This window comes from Ammodytes marinus (genome assembly GCF_949987685.1).
Source record: "Ammodytes marinus genome assembly, chromosome: 17".
NCBI classification, from domain to species: domain Eukaryota; kingdom Metazoa; phylum Chordata; class Actinopteri; order Uranoscopiformes; family Ammodytidae; genus Ammodytes; species Ammodytes marinus.
Genome location: NC_137221.1, coordinates 14,538,783 through 14,552,218, shown reverse-complemented (window position 1 = coordinate 14,552,218; position 13,436 = coordinate 14,538,783). Strand labels below are relative to the sequence as shown.

The following is a 13,436-nucleotide window of genomic DNA, read 5'->3' as shown; positions in this document are numbered from 1 at the left end:
CACATGTGGTTGTGTACATCTCCAGCATACGATACTGTGCACATGAGAAGCATAATCATTGACTTTAGGCTGTACATGAACAGTGGTCACCTCTCCTGCTCACTCACACAGACACACACACACACACACACAGTCATACGGACAGACGGATGACTGGTCAGGCCTTCAGAGGATCGTTACTGTCACAAGAGTTTGCCTGACTTGGTATCACATCCGCTCCGTTACTAATTATTTTGAGTCGATTGAACAGTTTACTCTGCTGTGGTACTTGTGTCTTTGTAAACACCACAAGAGCTACAGTCCTGGCTCTGGCGCACGGTCTCGAGTCTCTTTTTTTTTGTTCTTCTTATAGGCGGACAAGAAGAGGGTGTGGCTGTAGGACTACCAACTAAACATCGAGCTTGAGTTTTGTGATTTTTCAGTGCAGACTTGGTCTCTTACATCTGGAAAAAGAAGGCGAGGTAACCCTCACCAAGAACCAAATTATCTCTCCCTCCCTCGTTTCCCCATCTCCCCCATGCTCTTTACTAAACAGCAAGCTAAACACAGTTTCATCATACCGACGGGAAACTTTTTAATGACGACTACCGACATAATTAAGTTTTCTTTGCGCAACGAAAAAGAATGCACATGCACCCAGACATACATACACCGTCTGACACTTAGGTGTGCAAACTGTGCTCTTTACACTGTCAGACATTGTGCACCAGAATCAAAAAGGGGGGTCAGCTAAACCAACAGCAATTCTAAGGACCAGTTTGAGATCTACTCTCTCTTTTCCAAAGGTAAGGGTGCTTGAAAACAGATGTCCTGCATTTCCGGTGTTCAGCTACATTAAAAACAGAGGATTTTGATGACGGGAGTGTAGCCATTGAAACCAGGCTACAGCAGTGAAACATTATAACCAGCCTGCTGTGTGTTGGGTTGTTCCACAAAGGGCAGATCCTGGAATAGAGGGTTGCTGACTATGTACATGCAACTCCATTATATGAATGTATCATTTTCCATGTGGTTAATTCTGTAAATGCTTCTAATGAACACGACATACAGAGAAGATACGAGGCTTCAAAAAAATGCCTATCAATCTGAAACCTGTTTGGTCCACATTATAGTAGGTTTGTGAATAGACGTTACTGCTCTGAACGTCTTCTATAGAGGTTTCGTCCCCATTTTTTAGTTTGTTGTTGCACATTTATGGCCAATATCCCAGAAGGCGTAAACCACACTCCTCTAGACCAGTGTTTAAGTCAGCACAGAAAGTAGAGGAGTCAAAGAAGCATGTGAACCGTGTGTGTGTGAATGTGAGTAAAAGAGCAAGTTAAAAAGCCAATATGGCACCAGAAACAAGTTAATGCAATAAGGGCATGAGAAACAGCGGACCCATAAATAAAGCATCAACTAAAAACAGTAAAAAGCGCAGGCCAAACAGGACGTACGTTAGGGGAGTTGAGCCGAGTTGTGACGTTGTTTAGACAGACTAGAGTTATGGCTGGAAGTCTAACATCACATAGAGTGACTCCCTGACAAAAGATAATGAAATCAGTCCATCTGTCAAAGTCCAAAAATAAAAAATCCCAAAACCCTAAATGTTTGTGTCAACATCCACAAATGAGGCCACTTCCACAAGTTTGGATATTTCAAGGGTTATCAAGCATAGCTGATCATTAAATGGTTCATTAAGACCACCCCCGTCAGGAGTTTTAAACAAGCAGAAGTAAGTCTGGGATTCTCCTTCAAGCAAGTTAGTATGTTTAGATCGCATGCTGTTCAGCAGTACAGGTTATCAAATACTGGCCAAGTGCTGGTTGTGCACGTTGTGTGAGAAGGGCAATGAGCAATAAGGAAAGTCTGCTTTCTTTCTTTCTTTCTCCTGCCAACTCTAACCCCCCCCCCCTTTCTACTAGAGCCCTCCCTTCTCCTGCAGAAACCATATAAAAGACAACAAAATAAAACAATAAAACCTGAATACATACATCATTATGTTTCCTCTAATCCCATATCCCCCACCCGCTCCCCCAGTCTCTCCTCTTTTAACTAATCTCCTCCGTTAATAGTGTTTTCAATATGAAACAGTGGACACACCCATGTCAGATTCTAACATTTACATGGCTTTTTTTAAGCGCAGTCTCTGCTTTCCATCATCAAGCGAGTGTTTGGAGAGAACGGGAAGAAGTACGAGGAAAGAGTGGAGGCAGGCAGAGAGGGTAACAGCGGGAGGCTTCTGCTCCAAAACAGAGGGTGGAGTATTTGGGATGCCATCTGTCCTCATCACTACTTCAGGATTAGATGGAGTCCCTCGCCCAGTTCATCTGAGAAGATGAAGAGGAAGTTGATGAAAGAAGTACAACATTAAATCCTTGTTAAATAAGGATCCACTGAGCTTAAATTACAAAACCGGGGACAAATTATGAGCTCACCTTTGACAGTGCTGATCAAAAAACAGCTCTCGTCAGGCAAGTTGTAAACCATCTGGAAAAAGACAAAACACACACACATGGTGAAATGTGTCTGTTCATCAAAACCTGTAGAAGTAAATCGTTTTACAGACTGTTCTGAGTTAGGAGAGGAGGAACAATATAGCTCAGTATCTGTGTGACTATGTAAATTACATGCAAATTAGTGACGCCACAGACAGTAGGGTTGTTGTTCAAATGACGCATAGTTTAACATTTGAAGCAGATGAATATTTAAGAGTTGAAAAATTATGATTATATATAGACTGAATAGACGTTATTGTGTGTGTGTGTGTGTGTGTGTGTGTGTGTGTGTGTGTGTGTGTGTGTGTGTGTGTGTGTGTGTGTGTACCTGGTCACTGAGCAGAATGTGTATGCCTGTAGGACCCTGTCTGTACACCTGGTTGATCGTCCCCAGTGGAAGGCAGCACACACACGCCATCTTGCGGACAAGCTCTGCAGCTGTGAGCTCCTCTAGGTACAGAGCATGATACACTACGCAGAAACAGACCAGAGGAGAGGTTTAAAATTCATGCTCAACTTTCACACACACAATGCATTATTTCATGGAATAATGTTGGTTTTGGCGTAGCTGTTAAACATGGAGCTTGTTTACCATGTAAACTAGGTGAAATGCAGTGTTCTCCGTTTTCGTCTGTGCCGTGTGTCTCCAGCAGGGGGCTCTCTCGAGGCGACTCCTGACAGACGTATACTGTCAACCTGGGACGCACTGACCTACACACACACACACACACACACACACACACACACACACACACACACACACACACACACACACACACACACACACACACACACACACACACACACACACACACACACACACACACACACACACACACACACACACACACACACACACACACACACACACACACACACACACACAGAAAATAATTAATGCAATGACAATATCTGGCCCCTTGATAATGCTCACACATACGATCACAACCACAAAAACAGACACTTTGTACAAACCTGGATTTAAGTGCATTGAAGAGTCTGATCCCATCTGCTGGCCCACAAATCTGGACCAGGTCGTCCCGGGTTAGCTTCAACAAATCTGAACCTACGCGACAAGTCAAGACGACCACTCACTTGTACTGCAGCTGTTGTTACAACATAACATTCTTAGTGAGGTGTTTGACAATGTGTGTGCGCTTGTGTGTGTACCTGAGAAGTGAGTGAAGAGCCGTGTGTAGGAGTTGAAGCGATTTTTCAGCAGCCACTTCTGTGCGTCCTGTATGGAGGCTGTGGGGCTCAACTGCTGCAGTGGAAGACAGAGACACACACAATGTTAGCTCACTTCTACACCTGGATCTCAAGTGTCACTGCCCCCAACAATTAGGTTTAGCAGTCATACAATTGCTTGATGTAACCAAGGCTGCCACTTGTGATAATTTTCTTCTACCACTGATCCATCAATTATTTGTTAAGCATATAATAAGATATGTTTCACCACCTTAGACTACGAGAACCTCAAGTTACTATGTGAAGTTGCTTTTTTTTCCCCGAGGACCCTGAACCTGAAGCAGCTAAATGGAATACACCATTTATTAGAGTCAGCGATTCTGGAGAACGTTTGCAGTCAAAAATCACTTTTTTGTCAAAATCTGTGAATATCTCCTCACCTGTTACCTGTACCCTATGCAAGTGTGCTGCATTTTTTTTTGTTAATATACAGTCTATGGTCTGTAAACAGGTTTGTAAACAGAATGGGGCCCACCTTAACAAGCAACATGCCAGTTAACACAGCCTAGGCTGTGTATAAACACCAGCTTTTTTTCATCGCACACACAGGTAGTGATTTTGACAACAAGCATAAATTGAGTTATTTACACCTGTCCTATAACTTCTCTGAATGTGTCTTAAAATGGTCTGCAGTGACAAACATTTAGTTCTTTTAACTTTTCAGAAATTCACATAAGTGATAAAAGTGCAGACTAACCTCTAAGTTGCCATGGCTGCCAGGTTCTGCCTGGTGATTGGGTGAGGACGATTCACTACAACACAAGAGACAACGGTTAAGAAGTGAGAACCCACACACACACGTTAAAAAGTCCAAGGACACACAGACAGTTACCTGTCCGGTACTGAGGAGGTTGCGTAGGTGGACAGCGGGGTGGAGGTGAAGGAGGGAGTAGCTGCCTGGTTGGTGCTGACGTAGGCGTCTGGCCATGGAGAGCACTGAGGTGGAGAGACATGCATATAATTACACAATTACATCTGACATGCTGGGTTAATTTGCACTGTACTGTGGGCCAACTCCAACTGTCTAGTAAACAAAAGGTAAAAAAAAAGGTTGAAGAAGTCAAGGGTGGATTGAGAATATTGGGAATTTAGCTTGTGCACGGTTTACACCCCACCCAATGTCAAATATATGGCAGTAAAACATCTCTCCTTCCTAGCAGCTGAGGCTCTGGTGTCTACTGTGGGCTGAGTGATGGGGGGAGGAGGAGGAGGAGGAGGAGTGGAGAAGAGCAGGGTGCTTACACTGCCTCTCTTGGCCAAGGAGTCGCCACAGTCAGCGGGAAGTGTACGCTTGCTGGACTTTTTCAGCTCGTGGTCACCCGCATCTTCTATGATGGGTTCAAGCCTCGTCTACATACAGACACACAGCAGAGGTTAGCCAGCCAGTAACCGACACACAAACACAACCAATAACTTAATGATTAAAAAAAATTAAAAAAAACGTCCAATCCAAGGACGAGTGTGTCCTGTCCATTTTAGACCATATTTTACAAACTATGCAGATTTCCTCAGTTTTTTTTCTACAGTAGTGGATGTAGGCCACTTCACCTTCTAGACATAAGACATTTCTGGCGGAAAAAACCCCCAGAAATTCCATTACACAACAAAAACTTTATATTTAGTGACTGCTTCTATTGTTTAGTCTGCCTTGGTGACTTACCACCTCACCCAAACAATGTACAGTACTTTGGGCAACCCTATTGTGTATCTTAACATCACTGGCAACTAAAGCATACCAGACATCATGCTGGTTCCAGTTCAATGTGACTGCAGATTTAAAATGCGGTATTAGTGACGTCAAACTTGCTCAAGAAAGTCTATCTATCGCCATATTTTGGTGCAGTTGAAGAGCAGATTATTGTAAAAACCTTTTCTGTGGTTGTTTCTTGATGTTCCTGTGAGTCTGTTGCCACACGGCACTTTAATTGGAGATATATAAAAAAATACATTTGGAAAAATTAATTTTAAAAAGGAATAATTTCAATTTAGAGTTTCTGACATCATGACGTCATTCAGAAAAGCAAACAATTTTAAGACGTCACGTTGAGCTCTGATAAAATGATTTAGCCTAGCTGATGCTAAAGCCACACAGTTGCACCAGCTACATACTGACCTCTGACAGGATAGTGGTATCATAAGAAGGCTGGTACTTTTCCTTCTCTTGAGCTGTGCGTTTTTCCATCTTCTCCCTGTCTGTCTTTTGCTTACGGTCCGCCCCCTTTGGCTAAACAGGAAGAAGACAGACAGATGTCACTGCTGTGAGTGCTGACAAATGAGGTGAAAAACCCTCCCACCCCTTGTGTGGTTGCATGATTGTGTACCTTAAAGACTTTGATTTGGCAGGAGGCAGAGTGGAGATGCTCTGTGTACTCTCCACCTTCTCCCTGGGCAAACGTGTCGAACTGGATCCTGAAGGGGACGCCCTTCTCTCCACCGTGCTTCCTGGGAGTGAACTCTGTGCTAATGCAGTGCACCTGTTGACAGCAAAGGGTGTGATCAAAATATGTGTTTGATGTGGAAACTGGAACAGATGGCACAAAGGGCTAGTCTGTGTTGTTACCTGCACAAAAACAGAGGCTCTTTTGCTCAAGTCCCACAGGAACTCTGCAGCGTTAAGCTGGGAGAGGTGAGTCTTCGGCTCCACAATGCCCACTGACATGGGGATATCTGTCAAACAGACACACACACACAGACAGACATTTGAACTCCAAATCACAAATATGGCACGCTTTAGGCAAACATTTGTCACCATGTATCATTCATTACCGATGTCAAGGAGACGATCGCCAGGACGATTCCACTTCCAGCCCTCCAGCTGCTGGTGCTCTGTGTACTGCAGCCGGCGGTCATGGAACACCACTCGCACTATGCTCTACCAACAGAGAACACATGTTAGGAAGTGTAGGTGATGTAAAGAGTACATGTTTCCCCCTGCAGCTGTGAGCATCTTCTCACCTTCACCATCTTATTGTTGAGCTCTGACAACTCCCCCGGCTTCCTGTTGTCCAACATACGCACCTCGTAAGACTGGCCTAAAAGAGAGGGTAGAGAAAAGACTAGATCAAAAGAGAGAAAGAAACATGTCAATTTTATGTTTTATTGCTTGTTATAGCTTTTAAAGTCTGTCCTTTTTTGTATGAAGTTTCTGCTGACATATTTTGGTGGTAACAGACCATAGAAATCAGTGGTTGTCACTCAGTCTGAACTTGGTTCTCTCAGTCCACCAACAGCTGATATCACTCGCCATGATAATATTCTCCTCTTTTCAGTTTTTTTAATTCATAGATGTGCAGAACTATGACGACAGTTATTTGTCATTGTCCTTTTTTTTTTACTATATATATATATATATATGGGCTGTCAAACGATTAACATTTTTAATCAGATTAATCACAGGATTCTGTGGATTAATCACGATTAATTTTACCATTCGAAATATGCCCAAAAAATTCAAATTTTCTCTATATATTGTTGTATGAACGGAAAGATAAAGGACAGAAGGTGGATATGTACATTTAAAATTAGTATTGTTATTAATTAAAAATCCAAATGATGGTTTTAATACTGAAAATAAATTTAAATCAAACTAAAATATATACCTACCACACCATAATTCAATTGGTCTGTCTCTTTACTATGTCTTTGGGCAAATATAGGCTATATAATGGCATTTATTTTGTGAATCTATAGGTTGTGCATTCTTGAATACAACTTGATTACAGTCCGCGGTGTGTGTGTGTGTGTGTGTGTGTGTGTGTGTGTGTGTGCGTGTGTGTGTGTGTGAGCGCGACCACGTCGTAGGGGACTGTTCATTTGTACCAGGAAGCCGACGTTATGTTGATGTCTACTCACACACCTCTGAAAACTGCAGACGTTTGTGTCCTCGCGGGCTCTGAACAGAGCGGACAATGTTTCTCCTCCTGTTGCTCCCGACATCAACCGTCACCCGCGGCAGTTGATTTTATATACTATCTATGCCCCCGACACAGACGTGACCGTTAGCAGTTTAAAACACGGCATGGGCTAGCGTGCTGTTATGTTTGGCTGCGCGCAGCTACTGATCCTGGGTCAGCCACAACTTAGAGTGACTGTAGTACAGAGCCGGTGGGATGCACGGGGCGGATCCTTCTGCACATGCGTTAATTGCGATAAAAAAATTAATCACTCTGCGTTAACGCGATAATTTTGACAGCCCTAATATATATATATATAGTAATCAAGTTGTGTGTGTGTGTGTGTGTGTGTGTGTGTGTGTGTGTGTGTGTGTGTGTGTGTGTGTATATATATATATATATATATATATATATATATATATATGTGTGGATGAATGTTGCATGTTGATGTCATTTTCTTGCTTGTATCTGTGTAATCTTTTCCCTCCATAATTTATATTCATCGCAGCACCTAATATGTCTAAAACTGAAGTTATTCAGTCTGGTGTGGACCATGGCCCGCAAAGAAGTTTGTTAAATATTTTGCATCGTAAATTCAATAGGATTTTACACAAGTAATTGCTCTTTTATGTATAAATTCTGTTAGATCCTGTGATTCAATATAACTCAATAATTGACATATTAGAGATGTTTGTTGCTGTTTATCAAAATGAGGATGTTGCTTGATCCTCCTTTTAATTTAATCTCTATATATGCCATAAATTAAAGTAAATCTCGGATTGGAGTCGATGCCAAACTGGTGGAGTGTAACTATAGTGTTGAGTGGAGGCCAGAGGAGGCTGCCATTCACATCAGCATTGGTTTCATTTTAAAGTAATTATACTCAAAAGGTGCAAAATATGTATGCGGTAATAATAATTTATAAATTGACTATAAGTCGAGTGTGTGTACAAACCACATTGAAGATATTAGTATTTGTGTGCAGTTTCTTTAGACTAAGTAAAACAAATATTAATTTATAAAAATGGCAAAATCGAGGTGCTAGCAAAACCAAACCTTTCTCTACAGTGCATGTGGTCACCTTGGTTTAGGTATGTGAGCGTCTCATCATGCAGCTTGATAGCAGGCGAGGTGGGGGTACACAGCACATACTGGAATGGGGTATTTTTGGTCTCGCTTTCTGGAGGAAGGCTGGAGTCCTCCTGTTTAAAGATGGGCAGAGCTAGCACATCGCTGAGAGAGACGGAAGAAAGAGGAACACAAAAACAGAAAGTCAGCACAAATGTGATGCAGAAAAGACGCGAGAATGAAGAACCGTCATAAAAAAAGGACAGTGTAGGCAGCTTTAACATTTTCCATAAAAAGTTTTATAGGTGTATTTTTCTTGTGTGTGACCTCTCAATGGTTTCAAAATTGCTTATTTATTCAAAGTCTAAACTTTTATCAAATCCCCAATACCATGTGGGATGGATACTATTGGCAACAATCACTGTGACCTCTGTAAAAGCAAAGTGACACCCTGCCTTCAGTCTGGATGTTCTTGTTTAACGACTTAGCAATTATTTCCACAGAAAACACAACTAATGTGTGCCCTTTAAACTGTTCCACGTTTCACCTTTGGTAACACAATACTTCACCTCCTCATAGTGTGGAATTATTAATAAATGGATTGGCCTTTTTTTTTGAACTAGTGACAAGGGCTCTTCATCGATCAAAATGGCTCTTTTATTATGTATGCGAGAGACCGCAGCAGGATAAATGAACTAAAACCCTCAGAGATAGCCTGTGCTGCTGCTGACACACACACACTATCTCTCACACTTGGCAGCCACTCTAGACGACCAACACGTCCTCAGCTCACCCTTACAAAATGCTGCGGGGAGTGTCAGCGGGTGCACTGTCAACAGGAGTGTTAGTGTGTGTATGTGTAGACCTCAGTGCCTGTGCAGTAATGGGAGACTTATCCGTGCAAGAAAATGCATCTCATTAACCTGCAACACTTTTTTGGCAAGCCATGACTCAGCTCTAAACTTGAGCCAAACTAAAGAGAAAAAAAAATAACCTGAACATTTCAAGACATTCCTTCACCACCTTCCTCCAAAACAACTTTTCCCAAACATCAGCCCGCTAGATTTATTCAGTCTCAAATCACTTCACTCTTGCGATCACTGGCTTGTTTTTTTCTCTGCAGAGTGGGCGCCCCCAGACCGTGCCAGCCTGGGTGCCACAGCCCTGTTAAGCCCCCCCCCACTGCCGAGGAAAACTACATGGGCTACATCCTGAAATCTGAGGAGCTGGTTCCACTGATACACACTGAGACATTCTGTTCTTGCCAGCTGCTGACTCCAAACATGTCCCCCGTCCCCACCCCAATACCACAGATAGCACCAGTGACCAGCTCCTCCTGCAGCCGCTGACACCAGGATGATCACCTGGGTCTTGGTAAACTCTACTCACCCAAATAAAAAAAGGACTGGGCACTCACCTGCGTCACACTCAGATAAACGCACGCTAAAAGCAGATGGCAGAAGAGCACACTGATAAGAAAGAATGGGGAGCTGCTTGCATTTGACACACGTATATCATCAGCCCCCATAACCTATTACATAATGCAGTGCACAGCACACATACCAAGAGTAACCAATTGAACAGGTGGTTTTACAACAATAACACAGTAATTCTAACGCAGAAAGAACTACGGATACAGGAGACAAATCCATCCTCCGCGGACACATCATCAACAAGTGGTACTGACTAAACAGTGGTTCCCTGTTTTATAAGATGGCACATTTAGGAGCAGATGTTGGAATCGCCTTAGTCATAAAATCAATGGGGGTAGCTACTTATATTTCGGTTCTAATTAATTACCTGTGCTGTTGATAGTGATACAAAAAAAGAAGGTGGGCAAACGCACACCCGTCTTATGTGAGGTGCTGATACTGGCAGCAAGATCCAAACATAGAAAAAGTATTGCACAATGTGCCAAGTAAAGCTCTATACATTTCCTGTTAATCACCAAAGCTACAACATATTGCCTTCCTCAGGGTATCTGCCATTTAAACATTTGTTGCACTGGTTTCAGAGAACATGGTCAATGAAGACAATATATCGAAAGTACCATTGGTGATTAAAATAAAATGTAACGAGCTTCACTGTTTGTGGGGGGGCACTTTCTCTTTGTTTGGATGGTGATACCAACGCAATAGTTTGGGGAATATAAACAAGTTTGAACAAGATTTAAAAATGGAAATTCAAAACATTTAAATTCTGTCACAGAAATAGAGAGTTTGTCTCTGAGGTAGATTGCATGAGTTGATCAAGAGATCTATAAACAGCAACTTAATCATGGACCATGTTCATGTAGAGATCCTCATGTAACACTGGTATATTATACTATTTTGTTAGAAGTTAGGCAAAGCCGGGGCACCTTGGAGGGTCACCAGTAAGAGTGCATACCATAAAGACTAGGTCCTTGTTGTAGTGGACCTGGATTCATCTCTGGCCAGGGTCCTAACTACGTGTCTCACCCCACTCTAGTTTCTACCCATTTCAACTCTGTGCTTAAACTATCCAATAAAGGCGAAGTTAGGCAAAGACAATAGAGCTTAAAGCAACCTGACAGGACTTTGAAAATAATGGCTCATTAGTCAGAAACACTCATGTCAGACATCGTCACCGTAGTAAAAAAAAAAAGGTTAAGCAAAATATCTAATTTTATTCATTAAATTATGGCCAAGTGTTTATTTGGCTGACTTAGAAATGAAAATACGTTCTGAACTTTAAGACATGTATACATTTACTATACAAGTACCCTTCTAGGAACTTTCCTTATCAAAAACACTCAAATCAGACCCATCACACTGATGTACAGGCATGTTTCCACACACCACTGGTTCTAATGGAACCCAACTGTGCTGGTCAGAGGGGCCAGAACAGGGACTCCCTTGCACACCTCCACCATGTTATCTTGAAATGTACACAACGTTAAGGTCTCTATTTGGGAACACATCCAGGATTTGGACAGGAAGAGGTAATATAATATGTTTTTCTCCCTCCCAGCATCTACCATATGCCCTTTATTTTGCTCTTGTGTGAGTTTAGTGAAATTAATCTTTGTCCCTCGTCGTGGCACCCTGCAGTGACTGTCCTGCTCCAAATCCCAAAACAAAGACAAGCCATCGCACTCGGTGTGAAAGGGAATAACACACGCAGGCAAGGGGGGGGGGGGGGTAATGTTAACTCTTCCAGGCATAGGGACTGTGTGTTTTTCTATCTAACGACCCCACCAGTGTTGGGCAGGTTGACCCTGTCTCTAACCTCATGCTGTAGGCTCCAGCCCCCAGCTCCTGCCCGATGCCTGACAGGCTGGCATCGAAGTCGTGCACCAACCCCGACTCGATGGAGGCGTCGTCCATCTTCAGCACCCAGGCCATGGGCCCGAGCTCCTTGTCCTCGGCTTCTACTTGGAGGGCCGCCAGCTTGCAGCAGGTTCGAGAGGTCTGCTAGCGAAGAAGTGGGCTCCGCAGCTTGCAAACACCGTAAGGAGGGGGAAAGTTATGCTGCTAGCCCGCTAGCCGCTCCTTGGCGAGATGGGCAGGAGAATTGGTAGCTTTTCACAGAGACTGGGTGTATCGCCATATCTCCACTCAGGTTCTTTTCGGAGGTCTTTAGCCAAACAACACGAAGCTCCACAACTGGCAGACTGTCTAAAAGTAACAATAAGTTAGGATCCACTCAGCTAGCAAATGTTAGTCGTGACTGAAGATGCAAGCTGATTGTCAGCATGCTAACGTTAGCCAGCAGCTAGCTAGCTTCACAAAGGCAACTTAAGCAAAGCTAGCGTGAATCCGGCAGCCCCACTGTTAACCCAGCCGGCAAGCAGTCTAGCTAACGTTAGCCTAACAAAATGCAACAAGCAGAGGGTATGATTTGGTTTTAGTCCACACGCCGCATCCCACGCAGCGTCCGCACAGCTGTTGCTACCTAGCTATCGGGCTAACTAGCATCAACTTCACTTGCTTTGAATCCACCGTGTGATGTCCGGTGACCTAAGAGCGGCTCCCTGTACCAGCACAACCCGCTCTCATCGCGGTGCTGGAAACCCCGCTAAGGCTCCCGGTCCTCAAGACGCAGTCCTGTAACCATCCAAAGTGCAGCGGTTGACACAAAACCAGGCATCAACATGGCTCCCTCGGCAGACGGACTGTGGCTCGCTCTGTGCAGCCCGCAGCGCTGCCACCGCCAACCTCAGGAAGGATGCCAGGAACGACGCGCAGCCTATCAGAGCCCTGCTTCTGTGCCCAGCGTTTAGGGATTGTCCAATCAGAGGCCTCCGAGCTTCCGTCATTGTGCCCAACTGTAGTTCCTGCCTCAGAAACTATAATGCACCTACAATGTCATTACTGTCAACAACTACAGAAATACTGCAGGTATATGTAACTAGGCGCCTCCTTTTCACACGTAAAAAAAACACACTCCATGTACACACACATAAAATACACAGCGACAGGGTTATTGGTCCAAAAGTGAAAGAAAGCAATCACCAAAGTTATTTATTGACATGTCTTATAGATAATTTTAAACACCGTCGACGTCTTTGAGACCATAAACAAACATTTCATTTTCAGGTGTGAGAAATGTATACCGTGTGTAAGTGTTGTCGCCGTGTCTCTGCGAAGAGTTTCGGAAGTTTTCTGTGTAGGGCTGCCAGAACAACATCGTGTCCCCCTTGCACTGTCCTACCGTCGCTGCACTGCGTCTCACTCCTGCTGCAACAAGTAAACAAGACTCACACGCCCGGTACACAGTAGGTCCACAC

At 43.5% G+C, this 13,436-nt stretch overlaps 1 protein-coding gene across 4 annotated transcripts; it reads right to left on the bottom strand.

Moving 5' to 3' along the window:
- ubp1 (upstream binding protein 1) lies at nt 1-12,808 on the bottom strand. Of its 4 annotated transcripts, XM_080045746.1 has the most exons (17): nt 12,634-12,808; nt 11,936-12,320; nt 8,700-8,851; nt 6,681-6,757; nt 6,492-6,597; nt 6,286-6,392; nt 6,047-6,199; nt 5,839-5,949; nt 4,968-5,075; nt 4,558-4,661; nt 4,423-4,477; nt 3,648-3,741; nt 3,453-3,543; nt 3,070-3,188; nt 2,806-2,948; nt 2,418-2,469; nt 1-2,309 (listed from the first exon to the last, which is right to left on the bottom strand). In XM_080045746.1, exons 2-17 carry the CDS (start codon nt 12,049-12,051, stop codon nt 2,272-2,274), a joined length of 1,626 nt encoding a protein of 541 aa, XP_079901872.1. In that variant the 5' UTR covers nt 12,052-12,320; nt 12,634-12,808; the 3' UTR covers nt 1-2,271. The 4 variants fall into 4 exon arrangements, with proteins under 4 accessions (XP_079901872.1, XP_079901871.1, XP_079901873.1 ...); XM_080045745.1 differs by having other exon boundaries at nt 11,936-12,808; XM_080045747.1 differs by having other exon boundaries at nt 3,648-3,738; nt 11,936-12,808.
- Between the last annotated feature and the right edge of the window lie 628 nt (nt 12,809-13,436).

Coding starts and splice junctions, on each gene's coding strand:
- ubp1 (XM_080045745.1), bottom strand. CDS start 12,051: ATGGCCTGGGTGCTGAAGATGGACGACGCCTCCATCGAGTCGGGGTTG. Junction 5,076..5,838: donor ATACCACTATCCTGTCAGAG/GTCAGTATGTAG, acceptor GTCTGTATGTAG/ACGAGGCTTGAACCCATCAT. Junction 2,949..3,069: donor CATTTCACCTAGTTTACATG/GTAAACAAGCTC, acceptor GTTTCTGCGTAG/TGTATCATGCTCTGTACCTA.